This window comes from Pseudonaja textilis, chromosome 3, assembly GCF_049901715.1.
Source record: "Pseudonaja textilis isolate UNSWEBS1 chromosome 3, rPseTex1.2, whole genome shotgun sequence".
Taxonomy (NCBI): Eukaryota; Metazoa; Chordata; class Lepidosauria; order Squamata; family Elapidae; genus Pseudonaja; species Pseudonaja textilis.
In genome coordinates this window covers 79430705-79458103 of record NC_141992.1, presented here as the reverse complement: position 1 = coordinate 79458103, position 27399 = coordinate 79430705, and the positions used below count along the sequence as shown (strand labels likewise).

Sequence of the window (27399 nt, the reverse complement as noted above, 5' to 3'; positions counted from 1 at the left end):
GGGTCCATGCACTGGTAATCTGGTATGCCAACCGCACCCCTTCCTGAACAAAGACAATCACTCATGCCTTGGTCACCTCATGTTTGGAATACTGTAATGTACTCTACAGGGGCTTGGCTAGAAAACCATTGAGAAGTTAGCGCTAGTCTAGAAAGCAGAGACATCAGCAGTGTGTCTTATACTCACATGACCCTGTTGCTCTGCAGAGTACATTGGTTATTTGATCACTTCCAGGTATAATTCAAGGTTCTGGTTATCACTTTAAAGCCCTTTATGGCATAAGGCCTGGCTATCTCAAATACCACTTTTACAGAAAATCCATTATTAATCAGTGCAAAGTGCAATTTCTCAGTTATTTGACTTTTCTCCCCCTTAGTTTAACACAATGTTTCAAAAATAATAAAATAGAATTTATTTGGAAATATAGCTGATCCAACAAAGTTTTAAGTTGTCCTAATTTTGGCATTTTTCAGATGTGGTTGACTATAACTAACTGGCTGTGAATAACAGAAAAAGTACTCCAGAACTTCACCACGTCGTGGAAGACTCTGCTTGAAGGATTATTGTTTAATTAAACAACTTTATCCATATAACTTCTTTTCCTTTAATTGTTTCTAGTTCAGCAGAACGGAAGCTTCAAGAATGAATTCTTCTATAATAGAAATAATCCAGGGGGAGGAGGGGATTTATATAATACATTTAACTAATTGTGTTTTTCTTTTCTTTTTTCTTTTAAACAGTAGTATTTTTTTTTATTTTTAAAGAAAATAACCAATTAATTTCCTCTATATGTTACACAAAAATATTAAAGTCGATTCATCATACTTATGACCCAGGAAGCAAAGGAAACAGCAGAACCTGAAAGAAGGATTAATTAATATTGTTGGAGATTTTTCATTAATAGAATTGACTAATGAAAAATTTCTGTCGAAGATTTAGGCAATGAGAAAAGATACTAAGGAATTATAAAGTGCTTATGAAGGAAGCACTGATAAAAGCACATATTTATAAGTATAAAAACATTGTGTTAGTTTCACTTGCACCGATGAACATTCAAATCCCAACATGGAAACAATATTTAATGTGTTTTAGAGAAAGAACTTTAAGGCCTTGAAAATAACTTACTATTCAAGTGAAATATAAAAAAAGTATAAAGCTCAAAAAGAAAAATGAACAGCACAATCCTCTATTGGTTTGCTTGCAAACTTACCATAGGACTGCAATCTAAAAAGAAAAAGAAGACATAGCAAATAAATTGTAGAATTTCATACTTCATCTTCTTTGCAGGAAAAAATTTCAACCACAGGTTCTTGGTGCTCTCTGAGCTTGGTTGTTGCATCTTGTTACCTAATTTGGGCAATGAAATGTCTACAAGAAAACACCTAAGCTTAGAGAGCACTAAGGACCCCTCATTTCAATCCTGAGCTACAAATATTCTCCCTTTAAAGATTGCAATTTAAGATTTTCTAAGCAATCTGCAAGAAAATACATTTTATAGGTATTTCCAGCATTTTGTCCATATCAGAATAAATATTCAATTTCATTACTAAATTCAGCAATATCAATGGCAATAATTATTAGAGAACAAACCAGCTGGTTTTACTAGCAACACAAAATGGCAATTCTGCGAAATATATGCAGCACCTAGCAAAATATGCAAATGTGGAAAAAAAATGCAATTTTTTTTATGTCAGGTAATGCAGAAAAATGCCAAGGTAAAATAAATTTTAAAATCCAGTGTTAAAATCCATTATTATTAGTTAATACATCAGTTCCCATGTTAGTTGAGTCCTAGGGACTGGCCAGTTAGATTTCCTTTTATTTTGACCAGTGCAATTGCTATACATATTGTCTGCAAGTTGAGGCACACTTCAATGGGCACTTCGACGGAACGCAGTAGTTTATAACTGGCAGGTCTGACCATGTATAATATGTAACCTTAGGTCAGTTAAAATTAAACAATTTTGGTTTATTTGAGACAAGTGATTGAAGGAATGTTCAGGGGAAATCATATCTCTCTACACTCCCATAATCCCCCTTCGCTATAGTATTCTCCAAGGAGAAAAGCTTGCTCTCCAATTTATCTCTGTAGCTCACAAAGTAAATTAAAATTCCCAACTGAAAAAAAACCACAAGAAATTACAGATGAACTCTCAGACAATATAACACCACCTAAGCCTATAGAATCTTATAAGCCTTATAAAAGTTGGAAAAACAACTTGACATAAACATTCTTTGTCACCAGTGGATAAAGGAGATGATTTCATCAAATATCAATCCTGCAATCAAGCTCAAAACAAGACTTTCATGGGCTTCTTGATTTATACTTTAAATATACTTAAGACAGTGCTATTACGTTTTAAAGCCCTAGAGACAGCTACCATTGTGGAATATGTTGACTATGAATTATTACTCAAATGAAACTGCCTTGTTCTCTATCTGAAAGCTACATTAACTACCTTGTCTATGTTTTTAAACAGCAGATCAGAAAACAAAGCACACAAGCATTCTACCATATGCATGATGTTATATTAGCAGCCCATAGAAAGGCTGTATAAGTGCAATTAATACGACATAAATATTGCAGGTCTACTAATAAAGCATAAGTCTTTTAATGCTTTAGAACTTCTTTTGTCGGTATTGCATCCTGTTACACTTTATAAATTCAGTTTGTCAATATATGATGGTGACTCACAAGGATATAACCACCAGTGTTTCCAGTTAGAGTTGGGCAAAATTCTTGTACTGCAGTACAATTGAATAATTTTTTGTAAATTATTAAACTCTATTTAAGTAAAATTGCAAGAGATATTTCTCAGTTGAGTCTGACTGAAAAACATTAAGAGCAAAATAATGGGGGAAAAACCCTTAGAAAGTGTGTCCTGTTGTGAACTTAAAACCTGCTACATTTATTATATGAAGTTTTTATGGTTTTTAAGCAAATAGATGACTTTTGGACCAAAGAGGTTATGAAGGAGTTATACTTAAACTCTTTCCTTAAACTGCTTAAAGCACAGGATCCTTTTGCCTTCAAATGCATTGTTGTACAGAACCAGAGCAAGGAAACATTCAGACCAAAATAATAAAAATGCTTTTTATGTTCCACAGCAATTAAAACATTTGCTTTCCTGCCAGAAAAACATGGTAGCCTTATGAATAATTTCTGTGCATTTACTTTTTCCCTTTGTTATTCCCCCAGTCCTCAAAAAAATGAATTGCCAGATTACAACTACAGCACAAGTTTATGCGCTGTGGATGAACATATATTCTAAAATGCACATTCCCCGCTTTGTGAGAATAACCAATGCAGCTGTCAAAAATCTTGCAACCTGTTTTTCCCCATTACTGATTACTTGTACAAGACATTGATCATTGAGCAACTCAATGTTTCTCTTTTCACGAGACAACAAAATATAAAGGAAGTTCTAAAATAATTACCATATTAATGTCAGAAATTGCACCTTTAGGGCGGAATAAAAAGTTTTCTATTTTTTTATTTTTCATGGAAGAAAATAAAATTGTATTTATAAGCAGCTACGAAGTAGCATTTCAACCATCTGAACTTACTTAATTTTTCTATTAATACCAGTAAGTAAAAATAGGTGCCAAACAATCGTACTGTAAATGTTTTCTAAAAGCTGCTTTTCTGATTGCTAGATTCTCTTGTGATTTGTATGCTCATTTGATGCTCAACCAGAATTAATCATTACATCTCAAATTTTCAAATTAGCTTCAAAGTAAACAAATACTTCTCAAATATAATTCAGGAATTTCCAAACATAGCAAATTAAATGCTAAGAAATGCTGGAAACATGTTTGGAGATCTCCAAATTATGTGTCAAGTTCTTCCCATAGCCAAACAGCTCGATTCAGAATATGCAGATCTGATCTTATTCATTTATTTTACTATCAGTCCCTGCTTTTCTCCTAAGCTTAAGTGTAGTTCTCATATAGTTTGCTGAACTTAATATGACACCAAACATTTTTTTTTAATATTTAGGGAGAAAAAGACTTGAATGGCTTCTAAGGCCTGCTGTAAAACTCAAATCAGGTTTAAAAGAAGCCCTATTGCTTCTAAATCTGATGCTATCTACCCCAATCATTCAAACTAAACAAAACGCTCTATTAGGAAGAAGAAAAAGCAGATATTTTAACAGGAGGATGTTCAGTAAAACTTTAAAATGATTTAAGTACAGCATTACTATCGAATCAGTTACAGAGGCGGCTGGAATTATTTTAAAATGAGTGCAGCTAATTCTACCAGAATAACATCAGTGCAAAATATTAGATTTTTCTCTTAAACTTGACACATTTTTTCTGTTTTTCATACATTCTTAAAATAGGAAATCTACACCATCCCCTAAATTATAAAAACAGGGGGGGAAATCCTGCTATTGTAAACATTTGCACCAATAAATATGGTGAGCATCTGTGCAGGACTGTATAGCAAGACTGCAATCTTACCACCTACCCCTGGGCATGAGGGATTTGAGTGAATAATAGAACTGTGAGAAGCCATGGGTTCCCAAAGTTGAAAACGAACACCCTCCCCCCTTTTTAAGAAGGAGGTCATTCATTTTAACATACAGTGGTATAATCCCATTAAAGACTAATAGAAGAAGAAATTATACAGGCTGCTATTTGGTGAGAATTAAATACAAATTAAGAGCAAATGCCGCCTAAGTTTTTTTTTTTAACAATTTCCTTAATACTTGCACAATTTAGATGAAGAATTTTCTTTCATTCACACAGTTTATTCTAAATATAAAACAATGCACCCCTTAAGCATTTTTCATAACAAATTAAACATTTACGTTTTTTAGTGTGTAGGGAGACTTAGCATTCACACAGCTTCAAAACCGAAGTACAGCCTCAAGGGAAGCCTCTCCGCTGACAAATTAATACCTTAGAAAATAGGCCTGAATGGTGGCAATGAACTCATTTGTTCCCACAGTAATGAAGAATGACTCTTTCTTTACCACATCTGTGACTGTTGCTATGGTGACCCAGACTTACCTCATTGCTTCTCGAAGGGCTCCACGCTCACCCAGAGTCGTGTGCTTGATGTCATCAAAATTATTTTCCAGTTTCTCACAGTTCTGCAATAATAATAGTAATAATAATAACATAAAGCAATATAAGGCAAACAGAGGACTCTGCATAAAAAGTAGCATTTCCAAATCCAAAAAGTAGCGTTGGGCAAATCCCCCTTTCTAGTGGGCTAAATTGCCTGCATTCATTCTCAGTGCAAACATAGCTGATTATATTGATTACATATTCACACAAATTACTCATTTTTGCTTTTAATTGCATAGCAGTAATTAAAAATGACACTGTGAACTCAGCAACAAAGTACAGGTGAAATTTGTATGGTTGCCATGACAACCGTCTTATCAACATTTTATAAAGGAGGGGGGAGCAAATAAAAAATTCTTCCTAATGTGTGTACACGTTTTTCTATATGTAAAACAGCGAAGGGAACACCATAAAATAGTTCTGCTGAATTACATATATGTGCGATATGCAGAAGAAATATAATCAGCCATGCTTTAACATCACAGGAAAATTTTATACATAGATTACAGAATCCAAAATTTCTTATAGTACACATGAAAGCCCAAGCTTGATCAAGCACTGTCATCAACAAACTGTAGAGAACTGTAGAGAGAGAGAAAAGAAAAAAGAAAGAAAACCTTGTTTCAATAATGGCTGCAACCCTAACAGGATAAAATTATTCTTCTTTGCCTAGAAGAGATGTGCTCAGAATGTTCGCAATCCAGTTCTTTGTGGCAAACCCACTCAAAATTTGCTACATCTCCCTTGATCGTTATGTTTTATTATAGCTAGAGGTAGAAGTTATAGTTAACATTTCAAATACATTAAAACCCTACAAAGGCTCCACAAGTTATTATCTCTAAATGGGTTGCTGAAACTAATAAAGTATTTACTAGCTGAGCTATATTTGCAAGATTAGTCTGAGTGATAGCAGCAATATCCGGGTTATCTAATGGGTTTGGAGTTATTGTTGTATCACAGCTGAAGACCTGTAGGGAGGTTCGACATATCTGCCGCACAACGGACATTATGATCCACTTAGTTGTTCTCAGGGGCACAACTTGTTAGAAAACTCTGTGGTGGCTGATAACACCATTTTCCCCAAACAAATGCAATTAACTCCAAACCACACCATGAAATCACCGACTCTTTCGCTCATCCCCAAACCAAAATGCAAGTACAGCCTGATCTTCTGTTAACAAACAAAACAGCAGAAATTTAAGGAGCCAAATTTAAGATGATTTCTCTCTTCCCAATGCTATTCTAAAAAAACGAAATTCTAATAAATTCCCTCTTTTCGCTATGATTCCTGTTCTGATTTCTAAATTGGTATTCTGTAGCTACATCCTCTCTACATCCTTGTTCTTTTCCTTTCTCACCAAGTGCTTCTTAAGAAAGATAAAAGGTGCATTTCAGGATTCTTTTTGATTGAGTTGGTTATGGACTCCAATCATCCACAAGATATGATAAATTGTTAGTGGAGAAATGACCCGAGACAGTTCACATTGAAGCATGCTGCAGTCCTGTTGTTTGAATTTAACACTTTAATACACCTCTTCAAAGAAGCCTTATTCACCCAGAGCAACTAGGAGATTTTCGCAGTCCCTCCGGAACCAAACTAATCTTTTTATTTTCTTTCTGGACAGGAACTGGCTTCAGTGAGATCACATTCAGAAAAATTCCCACAAATACAAATGAACCCTCGAGTCAGGGGTATTCCATCCCATGAAGAGACACCAGTGAAGCAGAGAGCCTCATATAAGTTCATCTTCCTAGGGTTCAGTTTAAATATTAGGACCCTCATTGCCTCCAGCAGAACATCAAAAACATCGCCAATCAGGCCTTGTTAGACTTATTTCAGTGGCTTCATGACAGTGGCTTCATGACGAAGTTAAATAGCGGAGAGGACCAAACTTGTAAGGAGCAGCCACTGGTCCAACCCGTCCTCTCCCAGCACCATGAATGCAGCAGAAGAAGCAACATCACTTTGGTGGTATAGAAGGATATCATGATTGACTGTATCAAAAGAGATGTAAAGGAACAAGGGTGGGTGAACTACCCTCATCTAGATCCCTATAAAGGGAATCTACCATAGAAATCAAAAAGGGGAAGGTTGGAGATCAAGTAATAATTCCTAACACCTCTCAACCCAGGAAGGTTCTCTTAAGGAGAAGGCACACTGTGTAGCCTCTTTCAAGGCCAATAGCAACCTTCCTTCTCATAATGAGGCATTATTAATCTCACAGATCAAGCAAACTACTACAACTCCACAGATAGCCAGGAGAGGCAAGGTAAGAACTGTTATGTTACTTTCTGGGCAAAAAACAAAATGTTATGCAAAGCCAAGAAAAGGAGGAGGATATGGTTAACCAAATTTACACCAATGCATATTTATACCACTGCACATTTTGATATATTCCAGTCCTTGGAAACTATCTTTTAATCATATCCATAGATTGCTTTGGGTTTTTTTTTAAAGGCCTATCCTCTTTTTCAGAATCTTATCAGTTTCACCTAACGATTTCTTTTTTCTTATATGCCATTCGCTCTTCCTTCATATATTCATTCTAAAAGTTTATCTTTATTCAATCTCACTAAATGACCAGCACAGTTCTGTAAACTGTTTTCATATTGCTTAGTCACTTTTTTTATTTAGGTCACAGTCGTTTGGGAGTAACAGAGAAATGTTGTTTTTATTACAAAAGAAAGAATAATTCTTTCTAATTTACAATCAATATTTCTACCCTGGCTTTACTATTTTTAGAGGCTTAATCTTCCAAACTGTTCTATGTTCCTAATTTACTTCCAGTCTCGAATCTAACCGTATTTTACTATTCTTAATTATTTCCCATTCTTACCGACCTGCTTATTTTATGTAAGAGTCTAATATTCTCACATTTCTAGCCTGCAAACTCTATAAAAATTTGTATTTTAAGTTTTAGCTGTACCCTGGTCCCAATTATTGATGCTATCAACAACCACTCCTGCCTGCCTTTACTGTTGTCAGCTTTTTAACCTGAGTTCAACCATCCTGTAGTGGCTTTTTGCCACATTTGCTTCTTGTTCCACCTCTACTAGCTCTTCAAGCTTTAGCTTTCTAACATGAGGTCTCCTCTTTAGCCTGCTCCAGCTTGAACCTTTCTGATCTACTCTTGCTCGACACTTTAGAAGCCACACTCATGCTTGGTCCTTTACTGCCACAGCTGCTTTGCCAGGCTAGAGGGTGAGCTGCCTTCTGTCCCCTTTTAATAGGGTGATGACTGGGGTGGTGAAGGCATGTCTAGATGTTGATTGGTTGTAATTCAGACTCCTCATCTGGCTCTTCTACAGTAATTAACTTGGCATTCCCAAAGTGGGAGAGAATAACCACTTTCTCTCCCTTCCTTATACTTTTGGCTTAGTCGTCTCTCTGTGACACAAGCCCTGAGAGTTCCTGATACCCTGAAACTTTTGAAGTACTCACACAAAGTACTCAAACTTAGGCAATACCTGACTGGGCTTCTGCCATCATTAAGACCTCCCCGCCCACCAAAAGCTTCTTTATTATATTTGCCAAAAACTTTCCTCTCCTCCACTCTTTCCAAGTTGCTTGGACGCTCTGCACAGCACACAATTCACACAAACACTTTGCAGACTCTCCCACTTTTTCTTTTTTTTTTTAAACAATAGCACAGGCTTCTACCCTGATTGCTGCAGGCTCTTTTTTCAAGGAGATAGCTGCAAAAAATTGTAACCTTTGTTAACCATCATGGGGGAAAAAAGTGATACCAAAAACAGGATCAGTTTCACCACTACGATTCTCTATTCTTCATTACTTATGTATAGATCAAATGAGAATATAGGTAGTCCTCCATTGACAACAGTTCATTTAGTGACCAAAGTTACAACAGCAGCAAAAAAAGTGACTTATGACCATTGCTCACACTTATGACCGTTTCAGTATCCCTATGGTCAGGTGATTTACATTTGGATGCTTGACACCTGACTCACATTTATGACGGTTGCATTGTCCCAGCATTATGCGATCCCCTTTTGCGAACTTCTGGCAAGTAAAATCAATGCAGGGAAAACAGATTCACTTAACAACCATGTTATTAATTTAAGAACTGCAGTGATTCACTTAATAAATGTGGTGAGAAAAATTGTCAAAAGGGGCACATTCATTTAACAAATTTCTCACTTAACAGGATAAATTTTGGGCTCAATTGTGGTCATAAGTTGAAGATTACCTATATAGGTAATAGGTAATCTATTACCTATTAAAGGATTGATTGATTGATTCATTCATTCATTCATTCAATTTATATGGCTGCCCAACTCTGGTTGGCTCACAGCAATCATAAAACCAATTAAAAAATGTTGGACTAAGAATTGAGAAATGTGTTCTAGTTCAGGGGTGTCAAACTGGCGTCCAGATGCATCATGTGCAGGCCACGCCCACTCAAGCTCCGCGAATGGGGAAGATGTTGCAAAACATCACATGACAGTAACGTGATGCCATGAGTTTGACACCCGTGTTCTAGTTCATCCTCACAAGTTCCTTGAATGATTATGGCCAATTATTCCTTCTTAACCAATTTTTATTCACAGGGCTATTATTTTGGAGAAAAAAATATAAAAGAAGAAATACTGAGTATGTCTATCTTGAAATCTTGAGTGAAAGACAGGGTAGAAATCTAATAAATAAAGGAATAATTTTGTAAATGTTCAATTTATCTTTCCGGTCGCAGCTACAAAAGTTATATACAGCTGATCCATATATACATTTTTAGATTTGTATTTCCCATTGCATAATTCAATCTATCCAACATTCACTGAAAATTATAAAACATATGCATTTACATCCCCACATACATTCTCTATACATCTACACATTAAACTACTAAAACAACATCAGTGTTAAAACTAGTATTGTATTTATTCTCATGCATTACTTACTTAGTTTTGAAAATATATTGCTCTTACCACATTTAATAACCAAATATCACCTCTATAGTCAAAAATATTATATAATTTGTGTACTTTAATCAACAAACTTAAAACAAACTTTATTTTCACAGTCATACAGTTTTTAATTACTTTGTAAAACATATATCATGTCTACATGCTCTCTATTGGAAAAAAGTATGTTGACCTTCACAAATGTGGTTAATTTTTCTGAACATCTTCCTAGGTCTGTGATGGCGAACCTGACACGTGTGCCAGGAGTGGCACACAGAGCCATCTCTCTGGGCACACCAGTCATAGCCTATTGCTCTTCCGGATTCCGGCGTGTGCATGCACACCACTCAGCTGGTCTTTGTGCACGCGGGAGAGCCAGAAACTGGAAGAGCAGCTCCCCAGCATGCATGCATGTGCTGGCCAGCTGGTCTTCGTGTGCGCATGCATGTGGCCACCACATATGTGTGCGCCATGAGGCTGAGCTTCGGGTTTTCAGCGCTCACGCACACACATGCTTGGGAGCTGGTCTTCTGGTTTCCAGCATAGACGTGCGCTCCTGTTTCGGCCCTCAGTGCTGAACTGGTTCACCACCACTGTCCTAGGTACTTACAAATTAACCCCCATGTCATTTTCCCATTCACTCTTATTACCTTTTTCTTTATATAAGGGAATAATAACATCCTCCCAACTACCTGACACAAATAAAGACTTTGCACACATCAGACAAGGAACACAAAAAACAACTCTAGAAGTAAATAGAACTGAATTTCTTCAGTTACATCTTCTACAACAGGAATCTTAAAACTTTTCATCATTCTTGCAGTATTTTTCTCTACCTTTTTGGCCTTATGTTTCATAGATATTTACAATTAGAACAATGGTTCCAATTCTGTTCTTTGACATATATAAATATCATAGATATTTACAATTAGAACAATGGTTCCAATTCTGTTCTTTGACATATCAATCTGATTCCCCTACAAATCTTTACAATACTCTGTTTAGAATTCTCTGACTTTAGTTTCTTCCAAAATAATTTCACCACTTTAATTTTTAATGCCATATAAAATGGATACTTGCTAAGTCATCTTCAAGCATTTCCAAAACATTTTTATCTTTTCATCAAAAATGTTCTCCATTTCCTTTGACTTATTAAATCTGAAATGACTCTTCGTTCTTTGATTACATTACATAAATACATTATATTACTGTACATTACATACAGTAAGGGAAATCAGACTTAAATGAGAGTTGTTTACTGCAGCTATGAACCTCATCATTGTGCACCAATATGGAGCTCAGGAAAAAAGAACTGAACTTCCTTCAGAAGCAGAAGTTTCACACAGATAAATCCACAGATAGTTATCAGGAGTAATGCTTGTCATGTCTCTTTTTTTCTACAAGTTTCACTGAATTTTTTTGTTCTATTTCCTTTATGTTTCTGCCTATGTGAGAATCAAGGATCATTTCTGACCCAGGCTCTAAGTCAAATAACTCAGTCTTCTGATGTGCTTCTGTTAGAGGTAGCTGACTATCTGGCTGTTCCAGAAGTAGAGGTTCATCCTCCAGAAAGCCATTTCTTTCTTAACCTCATCTGCAGATATCTGGCAGCCTACCATCTCCTGGATTTCAAATTTAGACCCTGGGAAGTCTTGCTTCTCCAATTCACTCTTACTCCTCAAACATTAACCGAGCTTGGATCCTTAGAGACTATCTTTATGTTGGAAGTAAAATCCCTCTGGTTCAATTCCAAGCTGGGAGAAAGACTCTGGAGATAAAATGGAGAAAGGTCCAACCCCATCAGGGTTTCAGGTTCTTATGCAGCTGACCAATTGATTTGATGAGCACATGGATTTTTATAAGTTTCAGAAAGGCTGCTGCTGGGGGAGGTTTGTATAGTGTCCAAAATGCCCATAGGAGATTGTGCAATGTGGTGAGCTTTGTGTCTTCTGCTAAATGGTAGTGGGTTAATCCTATTACGTCCTGAAGCATCATGTCCTGTACTTCTTAATCCTTATCATCCTAAAGCTGAAGGCCTTTTGTTTTATAGATAGGATGGCCCAGCCTGTCTTTATGGGCACAAAATATCTGCTACAGGAGAGGGTGCTATTAAGAAAGACTGAGACTGCGTTCTGCAGGTAGGGTATGTTTCTCCATTTCTCCTTGTAGGAAAATATAATATTCTGCTTTTTTAAATTTTTTCCAAAATATTTCATTTTTCAGGGAGGGGGGCTTCTCACACCTGCATGCCAGTATAGTGTGGCCTCCATTCCACCGGCTAGGACATCTAAGTAGTATACAACTGCACTCATGATACATCAATAAATATTCCAAGATACATTAAGTCAGACATGTACAACAGTCAGTATGTAAACACGAGCAATATTTTCAAAGTTAGCAATTAAATGTAATTTTAAAAGCTAAGTAGCTTCAGTTCTTTGCAGAGATGTTTTGGTTTTTGTTTGCTTTCTCTTTGTTTTTTTATTAACCAAATACAGTCCCTTCAGGCAACTGTAATTTTTAAGTACAACTAGAAAAAAACGACAAATGTATTTTTACTATCAAGAAAGGAAAGGGGGAAATTAACGAGGATTTTGACTTTAGCTGCCCAAAAATATTAAGCAGCTTTGGTTGTTCTGCCATTAGCTGGAAAGGAGAAGAGGCAAAGTTAGTTGCGACTTGGTCTTGAGTAGCCAATTCTAATATTCTAAACTCACTTAATCACGTAAGTTTACTTAGATGACATCAATCAATATATTTGAGGGGGTGGGGTATTTAAACAAAAAAGGACATTCAAAACTTCCCAAACCCTATCGGCTGACAGTAGTAAAACATCTCCACAATCATTGAATAAGCAATTAAGAAATATCCAACGGATATGTCTTATTTCTATTATTTACCTTTTATTATTCTTTATAATATTTAGACTTATGGTCCAGCATGAGTGTTAAGTACATTCTGTTGAGAAAAACCTAATGCTTATCTATTTACATAATGTGACCCTCTCTGCCAATCTTGTATCCATTTCCTAATGAAACCCTCAGTCTGGCTATTGTGAAATTATGACAGATAGCTCAATTCTTTAAAAGACAAACATGAATGAAAAATAATTATCCAAGTTTTTTTATATCACTTTATTAAAAAGGCCTTATCAACTTGTCCAGCTAATGTCAAAATTAGCTTGTTATAATTTTTGAGATAATGCTACAGACATTTTAATACACACACTATTAAATATCAGGCTACACTACTGACATTGCTAAGACATAATTACCAAATCAGCAAAGAATATTTCAATCCAGCCTATGTAAGCAGTTCTTTCCTTTCATCTTTTTTTTCAAGGAATTTAGAAGGCAATTTTTAAAAACTAAACTACACATTAATTCTGTTCCATGTTTAATCTGATATAGTTTACACTATTCGTTGACAATATAAAATTCATTCGTTGTAATGGGACAAGAAAAGAATAGTCATCCTTCTGTATCCTTTGCAGATAGAATACAAGTTTGTTTCCATGGGACAATATTAAATTGCTTAAAGGGACACACAGGTATAGAGACCTTGTACAATTTGAAGAATTTTATTTTTTATTTATTTTATTTTATTTGTCAATTGTTTACAAGATAATAAGCATAAGTGTATACATAGTTATGAATACATGAAATGGGTACATATAAGAAAAATAAAAGAAAAAATGAATGAATGAATGAATGAATGAATGAATGAATGAAGTTATGGATAAATACATGGATTATTTCAAAATTACTGAAGGAAAAGCTTCTCTAGAAAATACCATTCAAAAGTGTTTTCAACTAATAAAAACATACCATTTACATTTACATTCTAATATAATGAGCAATAGTGCCAAAGACAAATATAAAGCCTTGGCTACAACTACATACTCAATGCAGAGAAATCAAAGCATATTGGTGGCATTCCAAGAGACTGTGAGCAATCAGCCACAATGCTAACCTTACATAATAAATCTTCTTTATTATTTAATACTTAGAAAATACAAACTATAAAGGAAAGAAAAAAATGTAAAAAAAGAAAGTCTTTAAAGAATTAACTTCCCCCTTCATCACATGATTAAACACTTTCAGTAACTTAACACCATCTCATAAAATAACAGAAATACTCTTTTCATCCTATACCTCATCTCTTAACTTCAAACAAAATCCAACAGCCTCATTATTTGTTCCTTATTAGAAAAAAATACATTTAAGGGTAATCAGAAGTAACTATATATCTACTTCAACCTCGATCAAACAAACCAACTCTATATTCTTTCCCTGTAGTTTCAACAATCTCAGTTTTAATAACTTCAAATAATATCCTAGAATTTGATTTCTTCTCACTTTTTTTTTCTGTCCCATCTTGGAGAATTATCAGAAAACCCTTCAAGACTTTAACAGATCTCTTTTGTACATAGTACGGGTTATCCAAATCACCCTTCTGATATAATACAAATCATTTTCAGTCTTATCCAGTATACTTCGTTCTTCTTCTGTGATATCATTAACATTGCATTTGTCTACGATATGAGATAGTCTCAAAATTAATTTGAGTCCATTGTTCAAAAATATCCTTCAAAACATCCAGTGTTAAAGTATTTTGCTCCATTTTTTACTAGCAAGTCAAATTTAAATATTCTCCTTTAACTGTAATCTTTATTTTCTTCCAATTCTTTTTGGTGTCCAACCATCAAAGTTCCATCCTATCATGATGTTTTTCCACAGAATTCAAACATCTGAATTTTCCTACAAGAAGGATTTTTGTAACTAATTTTAAATTTGTATTCCAAATCCATCTGGATCCCTAGTCCAGTTTAACTTTTCAAAATCAACACTCTTGCTGTTTATTAAAAAAAAATCTTTGAAGTCATATTTAAATTTTATTTCTTTAAGGAGAAGGAACCTGACTCAGTGAATGCAATAAAAAGTTGCTGTTCTGGAGGATCTTAATATTTCCAAAGCAGTAAAAAATAATTCCAATAGGTGATTAACTAAACCTTTCTACTCATAAAAGGCTGCATTACAACTGTGAGCTTAGAAGATATTCCTTGACTCCCAATTGTTTGAGTCATAAGCAGAGCACAAAACCTTGGTTCATGAGTTCTAGTAATGAAGAACAGCTGTTTAGACTGTGCATGGGCAATCTCAAAATCTCTTCTTCTCTGAGATATTTCACTGACCAGGATCCAGGATGCAGCCACCAAACTCCAACGTAAACTGTGCAACCCACAGTTCTACCTGGTGCTCACCACAAGTATCCCCAATCTCTAGAATCTGGATTAGATATTCACTCCAGCTAAGAAAGCATTTAGAAATCTGATAATAGGCATAATTGTGTGTAGAATAAGTAACCTTTTGCTTAAAAAATCATTATAAAAAAGAATGCACACAGAAAATGCCCGTTTCACTTTACTATTTCATTCTCTTCTTCTTTGAAATAACATCTAAAGCAATTTTTTCATTAAATTAAAACAGAACTAATAGGCAAAGACGCATGACAAATCCGAATAGCAGATTTGAAGCATTGTCTAACTCTAATCAACATCTACATAAAAGAAATGGATCCAAAAGAATGCTTAATTATAGGCAGATTGAACAGGGTGTTCATCATAATCCCCACTGGGTGAGTTGCACAAATTATATATAAAAAATTTGGGTAGGTAATCTGCAATTAAATTCACAGTAGACTGGTGAAAACTTAATAATGCAAGCCCTAACCGATTATTAAGGTGGTGTCTCAGAATACAGGCAATTCTAAGCAGGGGTAATTTTTTTGGTAAAATTAGGATTTTCAACTCTAAATTCAAATTTTTCAAATAGCAAGGGAATCCTTTAGACATTGCTCTAAGGGCTGCTGATTGATATAACAGTGGATTTCTTTTTCCATAAGCATTCAGCTTTTATCCTCAAGTCCTGGGATTTTGTAATTATTTTCCAATTTAGTTTCCTCTATCCTTGCATCATCTGGTACAGCAACATCAATGAACCAAATTGTCATCTTTTCAATGTCTCTTATTTATGTCAGGCAAATTATGAACAAATATGCCTATCTGTTTCTACCTTAAAGTAAAGTAAGATCTTAACTCAACTTTGTAGTCCCAGTAGTTTTTGCTACATTAAAATGCAAACTTCTGACAAAGTTTCCAAAGAGTAATTCTAGCAGCTCAGTCATGACATTACTTGAAGACAGTTTTGAAATTTTGCTGTAGCCACTGAACAACTGGTCAATCTTTTCATTCTTTTCAATACAAATGCAACCTCTGTTGTTGTTACATTGTTGTTGTTGCCTTTATGCAATTAATTGGCAATGCTTATTTTTAAGTCATTAAAATAAAAGCATTTGTTATTTTTGTCATTATCTATTCACAATGTAAAGTCACACCTGCCAATTAGTTAGTGTTGGTTTTCATGCGCATCCAGTTCTTAATATCTTAGTTTAAAAGCATCTTATCCTGGGTTGTGTGGAAATAATTAAACCACAATTCTTGGTTCAGATACCAAGAGAATCCAAAATTTTCAAAGTGATATTCAAAGAAACCCATAGGAACTCTTACACTCTATTGGACTTTCAGGTATTTATGCATAATCAATCAAATAGATAGATAGATAGATAGATAGATAGATAGATAGATAGATAGATAGATAGATAGATAGATAGACAGCTGACATTCTACAGCTAAATCCCCAGTTCAACATAATCTTTATTTCCAGTAATGTCTCTTGGTTCACAAATGTCCTATAGCGTCCAAAAGAAATGGAACCCCTTCAGTGGGATCTGCAAGTTTTCCAACATTTTTTCTGTTCTATATCTGTATGACATCATGATGAATAAACAAAAGTGGCTGGGCTTGCATCATAATGGTGTGACACTGCTTTTGTCATTCACCTTCCTTCACCCCACTCACCCCGATAATTGCATTCCCAAAGAGTGGAGAATGTGATTATAAGCATGAGTTTCAAAGGAACTTTTTCAAGAGGCAACTGGACTTTCTGATTTTTCTTTGAAGACGTTCCACTTCTCATCCAGGATGATTGAGAATCAATCATTTGGGACAACCATGACCTGGATGATTGAGAATTTCCATAGGCTTATAGGCATGAGTGTATTGTTTATACACATAATTTAATACACCAGGATTCATAGTTTCCCATTATACATTAATGAAGTAATAAATAATGATTGTACAGAACAGTATTTTAAATGCAAAATTTGGTATCTCTGGGTTATTTTGACTCATTCAGTCCTTCACCAAAATAAAAAATAAAAAATTGAACTAGTTGGAGCTGTGATGAGTTTATATGCTTAAAATTTCAGGGGCGATTTTTTTTTTACCTAATATAATGTGTCCATGTTTTGATACAATGCATTTTAGTGCTTCCCAATAGAAGCATTAAATAAATATTTATGGTATTAAAATAAAGCTTCAGTTATGGAGGAGAAGCAATATCCAACCAAAGTCACACATTTATCATGTTGAGTTTGTTTGGCTCTGTGATATTTTTATCCAAGAAGATAAAAAGAAATTAATTCCAAATTTTGAGCAGCAATTAAAAAGATAATGAAAGCCCGAGCACTGAGGGTGGGCAGCCATTTCTGGTGGCTTTCTGCCAAATTATTTCCTATGGGTCTTGATAAGGTCTAAAAGTTTTTACTGTGATGAACTAATTATACTGTATTTGCATCTTATCTCTATTAACAGTTGTGTAATGCTGTATGATACCAAGCCAAACAATTCAACAGGGTTATGATAGCAAATCAAATGTAAAAAGACATGATTATGAAGTCAGAAATAAAAAGGAACCCGTAGTCTGCTAATATAGGACATCATACTAGAATTTGGTAATGAGAATTAAACACATAAAAACATTTTATAGAGCGGTGAATATATACAGATAATTATTGTGATATACAAAACTGCAGTGTTAAAAATAGTATATATTTCAGTATTGTAAAAAGTTTTTATAACTAAAATAATATTAATTATATAAAACAGTATTAATTATATACTTAAACTATGGAATGAAGAACTAGAATATTCCATTTTGAAGAATCAATTGATTTAACAGGATTAAGAAACCTGAAAAATAATTTAAATGTGAAATTAAATCATCAGAAAATATTTTCTTATGTTTTTAGACCTGCAAAAGAAAAACGAATGGACACTAGATTATTTTTTTATGTTGCTACTGTAACATAAAAATGTTAATCCCTGTAAAAATGTGTGCATGTTTTTAACTCATATGACCTGACTTGTCCAGTAATAACCTTATTTTGATTTTAAATCAATATATGTCAGTACCATCTTCAGAAATAATAATTAAGAATTTGAAATGTGATGCTGAATAAGAAGAGGACAGGAATTTGCCAACATGAACTTTGGACAGCTGCTTCTCACAAGGAAGGGCTTTTCCATGGGTTTAGTGCTAGGTGATGACAGGGTCAGCCATCTTGTGTGTAACCACAATGGTGACTTTTAAGACACTAAGTTCACAAACCTCACTTCATAATCACTTTTGGAAATTTCTATTAACTATTCTAAAGCTATTAGAGACCTTAGGAATTACACTTTGAAAAGTCTTCATCATGTGGGTTTATTTTAATTCCGAACAAAAGAAAAATGAACTGCAAACTTGAGAAGTTAAAAAATTTGGAAAACCAGCAGAAAGATAAATAGATTTTGATCTAAGAATGTTACAAATAAATTTCAGATGAATTTGGGATATTGTATTTTACTGTAAGATTTTGGGATTATCTATTAAAAGTAAACAAAAATTTAATTGGAAATAGATTTATTTTGGTTATGACTTCTTTTAAGCAGAAGAAAAAAAATGCAAGTGTAAAGTCAATTAATAGTGGGACTTGCAGAATGATACAAAATGATATAAAGGAGAACTCTGAAGAATGGGAGCCAGCCAAAAGTTAGCAACTACAATATCAACATTGTCAACAATGATATCTGCTTCTATAGATAGACTGTGTTTAAAAGGTGTTAATGAAGGAATGACAGGTATGGAACAAAGTTTATTTGATGAGATAAAGTGTAGAATGTGGAACTGCAAATGACAGGCCAAAAGAATGATTTGAAAAAGCATTTACTTACTTTTTGAAAACTTCTGAATTCTGCCCCCAAGATCAGTCTGCCCTCTGAGTCTTTAATCCCACCCACTTTGGGATGTGGTCTTTGACATACCATGTTATGCCTAGTGGAGTCTTTGAGTCGATGGATGTTACAAATCCTGAGCTAGCAACATCAGTCATTTGCTGAATTGAAAGTAAGTAATCTGGGTAAGTAAGTATTCGGATTTTCTAAGAGGAGATATGTTTAGAATTATAACTTCAATTATAAACATGAATACAGACCTGTTTGTTTATTAAATTTATTAGCTACCAAACTTCATCATAATCTTAGGTGGTATGCAGCATGAAACAATTAAAAAATAACAACACAAAAGATAAATCCATCCTTAAATTAAGCATGACTCTTGGGGATTTCATGCAAATATCCACCCAGTTTTACTAGGCAACAATAAAGAAATGATTTGTCACTGTCATTCTGTTCTTTATTTTTTTTAAATTCAGGTCTAGTCTGATATAGCCTGATGTTGGCCTTCAAATATCTAGTAAGAGCTTCTATTTGGTTTGGATGGAAATAAGTGGAAGCAAGAAAAAGACATAAAATGAGAAATTGTATGTTAAATGTTAGAGAAGAAGATGGTTACCAGTAGCAGAGTATCTGTTATTGGTTAAAGATTCTGTTTACAGAAAAAGGTTTAAACTATACCCAACCTCTCACTAATTTGAACTTTACTGCATCTATAACTGAAGTATTTAAAACTATGTACCTATAATTCTGCAGAGGAAAAATTACATTTATTTTATCTCTTTCTCCAATGTAACAAAAACTTAAAAATTTCAGCCAATGCAAGAGAGTGACTCATCTAATTTATAGTGTTATATTTTCAAAAGGGTCACTATCATTTCTTATTTGTCTCAGCATGCTTCTGTATAATCCAAGATGTTAAAACATAAGGCACTGTTCTAATCTCATTAATCCTGCAGGAGTTTCCTCCATTATCACTTGAACTGAAGAGAAAGGCTTAATGCAATAGTGTGTTTTTTTTCTATCTACCCCTTCAAGCTTACATTACAACTTTATGTTGCAGAAGAAATTGACCACAATCTTATTAATGCCCCCAGAGTCTCAAATACCATATAGTGGCAGACAAACTGTAGTATGCCTTTTTGAATTCAGCTCACAGCAGCTAAAACTACATTTAATCCACTGAAAAATATGAAGTCTAGGAAGAAAGTCTGCATATGCACCTAATGCAGAAGCATTTTAGCAAGTCAAATACTTGACAAATAAAAATATTGACTTTTTAAAAAGTACATTCGAATTCATCAATTTCATTTCATGTTTGAAAACAGAAAAGTATCATTCCTTCCTTTCTTCCCTCTACTCTTTGTTTTTAACAGTTTGATAGGATTCTTGTCTTACTAAATTTGGCACTGCATTGTATGTCTTTTTCAACCAACCTGAAGACATAAACAAAAAGAATTGCTTAAAAAAACATCTTCATTTATAACCTTGTCCCTTAATAATTTAAACTACAATAAGTAATGCCTAGGATGTCAAATGTTATTTAAACCAGAGGGTTTCAAACTTTTTTTTATGCTACAAAAGCCAGTACTTTTTTAAAAAAATCCTGGAATTTTTGATCAAAAAGCCAAACTGTATTGATAGAGAATTGGTTGCATTTGACTGAAATTTGGGGGGGGAATCGGTCTCCCATTGAACACCAAGTTCACCCAAGCACTGTTTGAAAACTGTGATCTAAATCACTTCTTTCTTTTTCCACCCTAGAGGAATGAATATAGAATAGTGAGGAAAGAATAAAGCAATTGCTTCATTCTTCTTGATCTTCTGAATACCGAAAATCAATGAAATGACAAATATCAGAGGCAAATCATTTTTCACTCTTACATCAAGGGATCAGGAGATACATACTATAATGTGAAATGTTGTGAAGAGCTGGCTTAAGATTCAAACAGTGAGGAGGTGGAGGAGGAACATGGACCAGTCCTGGAGTCTGGGAAAGGCTCTGACGAATGGTCTGCGTCAGAGGCAGAGATGGGATCAGAGCCATCTGACAGTTATCAGCTGCCTTCAGAGTCGGAGATCAGTGGGGCAGAACAGCTGGAGCCTGTTCCCAGTGTAAGCATGCACAGAGCTGCCAGGAGAAGGGAACAGTTAAGGATCAAGGGTTGACTCGAGAGGAAAGGCTCAGGTGGACAGTGAATGGCCCCTCTCATAGGGAATAAAGAGAAGCAAAAGGGGAGTGGTGTTTGCAGGAGATAATTAGTTCAATTCATTAGGGTGAAGATCTGTTCCTGACTTCTTGCCAAGTAACTGCTGCTACAGTGTGGCATTTGAAAGATATCAGCCTGGCAACTCTCCAAGCCTGATAAAGGTCTGTGAAATCTCATGAAAGACTGTTTGCCGGGACTTTGCTGGAAAGGAATTCCCTTTAACCCAAATGAAAGGGATTTTATTGGGACAATAAGCCTGCTTCATGATCTTGGGAAGCCTAGGTCAGAACAGCTACTTCATCATATATATAAATCATATAAATAACTGTTATATTAAAATGTAAAGGTAGGGACTATATAAATTTTGCACATAAATACATACCACGTAGACATGAGAACCAGTGTGGTGTGAAAATTAAGAGCCCGAAAGCCCCAGTTCTAGTCCTTTCTTTATGACAGAAGTTAGCTGGCTAACTTTGAATCTACCACTCACTCTCATGATTCCAGTTGGGACAATGGAAAAGAATTCCTCAGCACACACACATTACAGTGATTTTCAGTGTAAAGGTGGTCATTCTGCAGTGGATTGATTTGGGTTGATAATAGTTATACATTTACACACATTGCATTTTCAATCTCTAAGTGTAGCCACAGATACGGTAGTGATGAGCTGTCATTCTCAGAGTAATGTATGATGTTAAAATAAAAATGCTGAAAATTTTGTAAAATCTTTTTTACATTTTGTAAAAGCATGAACAAAGGGCTTTCAAGATTTAGCTACTTTTCAACAATTCAGCAGTTCAACAATTTTTAAATTAATTTTATTGGGATAAAATAACTGATAGCAGGGGTGTCAAACACACATCATCACCGTGGCATCACGTGATGTATCAGGACTATTTTCCCCTTTGCTAAACCGGGTGGGGGAATGGCCATCATGTGATACATCTGGTCTGCGGGCCAGGAGTTTGACAGCCCTGGCATATAGTGTCTCCTGTGGGCACTATCAACTTTAGTGACTGTAGCTGTGCAAGCAATACAGGAGTAAGTAGAGTACAATATAGTGATTGGTCTGTATAGTGATACTAGGAATAGGTATCATAATTCAACGATTACATGCATTTTCACAGATCAGGGAAGCATGAGAGCAGAGTGGGTGACTTTGGATCAGTAACTCTCTCTCAACCCTCTCATCCCACAGGGTTGTTGTTGTAAGAAAAAGAGGAGGAGGAAGTATTACTCATCTTCTCCAGCTTGAGAAAGCTGTTATTTAATTTAGAATTCTTTATTCTAAATTTTAAATGCAAATTGGTCTCAAAATTTTAGCTGAGATTACCTAACCTGAGTTTCAAGAAAGCACCATTTATCTAAGCAACTCATCACCAAGATATCTTAAACTATTGAAATTTAAAAGACACTTTTGAAAAAGTATACTTTACAATTTGCTCTCTAAAAAAGTCTCATCCTACAAAGTACAACTATTGCCTCTTTAAATATTTCCAGTTCAACAAAAACATTTTAACTGTATTAAATTTTTCCAGTTCAACGAAAACATCACCTCTTCATTTATTGATCTGTTTATTGATATCTTAGACATGATAACTTGCTATTCTGAAAAAATTCCTGGATTATTTAATCAGTAGAAAAACTTTAGAAACAACTGTCTTGTGTTTTGTAAACCCACAGTAAAATCATAACAGAAATTTAAACTGCAATATATTGCTGCAAGTGTAATTATTAAGGGAAAACACAGCTGACATTTTCTGATTTATGCACACAATCAGAGATGGAGTCCAAGGACTGTGACATAATTATCTTCATGCTAACCATTTTTGTAAATCTCTCGACAGAATTTTAGCTAATTTTAAAATGCCTTCTGAAGATTAGCTCTTAAAATTGTTGGGGAAAATAACACAACTTATTAGCAAGGGTATAATTGTAAACCTTCCAAATACTCGCTGCGAATATCATTTAGACAGTAACTCCTGCTTCAGCAGCTGGTAGAAAAAACACCAGTTTATGGAATCTTGAAACAACAGAGTAGAATCTAATTAAATAGGATTACATGCCAAAGAAAAAAATATTTTTAAAAAAACAGGCAACAACCAGACTAATAGGCTATTGTTATGAATTTGAAAGCTCCTTCCAGCTTTTCCTCTTCATCCATATCTTTGCAACCATAACAAGGGAAGAGTTCATTCCAAGTAAAATATGAACTTTTACTGACTTCTTCTTCTATTTGGCATCTAAAAGGATTTCTTATAATAAATTAAGATATAAACAGAGAATAATAAAAACACTCAGAACCAAAAACTATTGCTGCTGTTTCGGTTTTGAGTCTATTGATAAAAGGTATCCAATGTCCACTTCCAGGAATGTTTTTTCCCCATATTGTTAAAAAAAGGCAGCAGTTTTAAGACCCAAAAGGAAGGGAAATAGCTTTCAATCATACATATATTCAGTTGTAGAATCCAAGCAGCTCTGATCTATCATCCGTATGTAGAATATGACCCTTTGAAGCATCTACACTACATGTAGTTCCCTAAAAGAGATGTCTCCAATAAACAATGTGACACCAAAAATGATGATGTGTAGCTATGACATCATGTAAATACTACCTATATTCACTTGCATCCTAATGCATTTCACTATGCATGTTTTGTCATCTTTTCCTAACTTTTTACCCTACTATTCATGAACACACTTATAAACTCCCTCTTGCAGAGCTTAATTAACCACGTACTAAACTTTGTTGGCAAAAAAGCTAAAAACTGGCAATGCTAGTTTTTGCCACTTTGATACAGGATACTTGAAAACTGTAATGTAGGTTTTAAAGTAAATTTGACACAATGGGAGGAAAAAAGAAAAAGAAGGAAATACAATTTTATCTGGGGTGGGTAGGAAAATCCCATATCCATAAAATTGCATGAAATAACTTCTCATTTTATGCTCAAATAGTCCAGCTTGCAGACATCCTGCAACTAAACTAGAAGTCTCTTGTAAGCCTGTATTTTTGATTCGTGTGCAATGGGTGACAACTCACAAATCATAGTATGAAGCTGGCATAAATAACCAAGATTAAGAAAATGTAATTTTGCCCATCATGGTTCAAAAAACAAACTTTTAATATGATGGAACGATGCTAGAGATTTCTGCACAATAATACTTACCAAATTCCAAATCACTAGATTTAATAACTAGTTATGCTGCAGTAGATGTGTTCTTTATTTTTATGTTCATCTTCCTACTTCATCTCACTGTTCCTTTCAAATGTATCTGTTCTTCACAATCTAAGCTATTTTAGTCCATACAAAGGAAAATAAATTATTTGCAGTGACAGGACAGCAATTGGAAAGAATAAAGACAGAACGATATGGGTCCTCCCACCACTTTCTCCTAAAAGTACATGAATTTTTCCTAGCTTGAGACAGCATATATCATACTCTAGGCATTCTACACTATCCTTAATATATGCCTATGTTTTTACAATAATCTTTGCATTGCATTATATATTCAATTTTAAGAACAGACTGCTGCTAGAGGTTTGGAAAAGTTAAATGAATCTATTAGTATAATTATTTTTAAATGCTAATCCATGCAAATTTTTAGTAGGATATTTAACATGTTGTAACTACTGTATTGGTAGTACAGGTCATTGTTTAGTGACTATCTCAGGCAGTGACTGTTCATAGTTATATAGTTTTTCTTAAAAGGTGAGGTTTTTTTGCAAAGTTAAAAAATAAACATGAAAAAATCCAGAAAAGTAGGTAAGAAGAAAAAATTAAAAAAAATGTTGAAAACAATAAAGAGCAAAGAAAGGACTTCCGGGTTGAGCCCTCCTCGCTGACAGACCGTAGATCGCAACTGTCCGTGGCTATGGTCTGGGCTCTTTCGTTGGAGAGCCCTGATCATTGTGATTGGGGCTGAAGCTGCCTTGGAGGGGCGGTGGAGTAAGGGGAAGCTGCCAGCCATGTTGAGGGGAGCCTCATCTCCCCTACTGGGCTTGGTCTTTTTCCCCCCGAAGACGACTGAAGTGGTGGTCCAAAATAGCCACCCCAAAAAGGAGGACTCAGCTGGACTAAGATTTGTGCAGGAGTGAAGAAAGAGGTGGATAACATCTGAGTCAGGACAATTGGGCAAAACAACAAAACAAAAAGTACCCCGGGATTAAGGCATCATTGAACTCTTAAGAAAAGTGAATGGCGAAAATACAAAGGGACAGGAAAAAAAAACAAGAAAGTAATTTTGACAGCTAAGCAGGGCTTCGAACCAGGAAAGGAAGAAGCCAGAATTAAAGACTTAATTAAATTGGATTAAAATATTTTGGCAACAAATAGGCATAAAATAAAGCTGGACTTAAGACTGTCAAAAAATAATAATAATAAAATTTACATATTGGAGACTGGATTGCTCTGGAATATTGAGGTTCGAAAAACCTAAACAATAAAATAGGGGGAAAAGGTGAAGACTTTTATAACGGAGAGTGCCATCTTCTGGATAAAAACTTAACTCAAACAAAAGGGAAATCATCCTGTTTCTGTATAAACTTGTGTTGATATAATGTTAAAGAAATATTGAAACAAAGTAAGAATCTTAGAAAGTGAAAGCTGAACCAGAATAAAGGAAGAAAGCAAGGAAAGACTGACTGTGGGATAGATTGATGTTTTTGGTATAGACCCTGGGCTGGAACAATTGAGAACTTTAGAAAACTTGAAGAAGAAAGAAGGAAAGTAAAAGTGGTTTTTTTGTGGACTTTAATGATTATAAAATTTAAGAGTGTGTAATGATGATATCTCTTTGGGAATTAAAAATGGAACTTCAAAATATGAGAGAATTATGACAGGAAAGAGGCGAATCACTTTGTTCTGTGTTAGAAGAAATGGAAATGGCGATTGAACAAAAAGAAAGAACTTCAGAGGAGGAGGAGTCGACTCAAGGAGAAGCCATCTTAAATAGACAATTAACACAAAGAACACCACAAAGACGAGGGGAAAGAAGGAAGGCTAAAAAGTTGAGATTTAAGAAGGTAATCAAAAAGGGGAATACCTGTGAAATCAGGAGAGGTAGAAAGATGCAGCAGAAAGGGGGAAAGGAAGATATCAAGAAAGAGAGGGATATAAACTGGAATGAGAAAAGATATGGGAAAAAGAGGGGGAGGAGAGGCAGTAAGAAACAGGTGCAGGAAATAAAGAAACACGGAAATAGTAAAATGATGAAAAGCAATTGTTTTTTTAGAGATAATGGTTGATGAATTAAAAAGGGGATTCTGCAGTGTGACAAGGGGTAACAAGAATGTATTCGCAATTAAAAAATACTTAGAAAATAGGGTAATATAGATCATTAAAGGAGGGATAGATAATGATAACTCTTATTAGATGAATATACATTTTTATTTTTATCTTTAAAAGAAAAGTTAAGGTTTATTGAAGAAATTGTAATAATTGAAATGAATGTGAAGATGTTTAAAAATGAGGTCAATATCAGTAACCAGGAGTTAAATAGTCAATTTCTCCCTTTTACCTTTTTGAAATTAGAAATAAAATTAAGGGGGGAAATTATATTGCGGAATCCAAATGAAAAGATGTAATGATTATTATTGTAACTACTTAAAAATAAAGGTTTATTGGGAATTAAGATGAGGAAAGAAAGGTATATTTTAACCACTGAGATGTTACACTCAAAGTAGTAAAAGGGGGGAAACCTAAGTTCGTTTCTTTTTCTCTTGTGTTAAAACTAGCATTAATCTAGAATTTATAGAAAGAATGTATGCTGAAAAGAAAATATGACAGATTAAAGAACTATTTAAATTAACAAGATAATACAGATTATTAAAAGGAAGGAGAGACATTGGTAACCTTTTTTTATTAGGCAAACATATATTGTTATTTTTACTCATAAAAAATATTAAATATTAAAAATATTAAAAATATTAAAATATTTGAAATAATTCAAATGAAATGAAAGGATGTTTGGATTGAGATTAATGTAAGAGATTTAGATTAATTTGTTTGTTTTTCTCTTTTCTGAAAATTTGCAATGGAAGAGGTAATAATAGAATTAAGTATGCATATATGAATG

The 27399-nt window shown here is 34.4% G+C and overlaps 1 protein-coding gene across 4 annotated transcripts in view; it reads right to left on the bottom strand.

Annotated features, from left to right (window-relative positions):
- The window catches only part of DPYD (dihydropyrimidine dehydrogenase), a 641531-nt gene that overhangs the window by 544290 nt on the left and 69842 nt on the right, over positions 1 to 27399 (bottom strand). For 2 of the 4 annotated variants that reach the window (XM_087930177.1, XM_087930178.1), the window contains exon 3: positions 5017 to 5099. The exons of the other annotated variants lie outside the window; for them this stretch is intronic. In XM_087930177.1, the coding sequence (XP_087786303.1) occupies positions 5017 to 5099 (83 nt within the window). The remainder of the gene's footprint in view (positions 1 to 5016; positions 5100 to 27399) is intronic. 4 annotated transcript variants of the gene reach the window in all.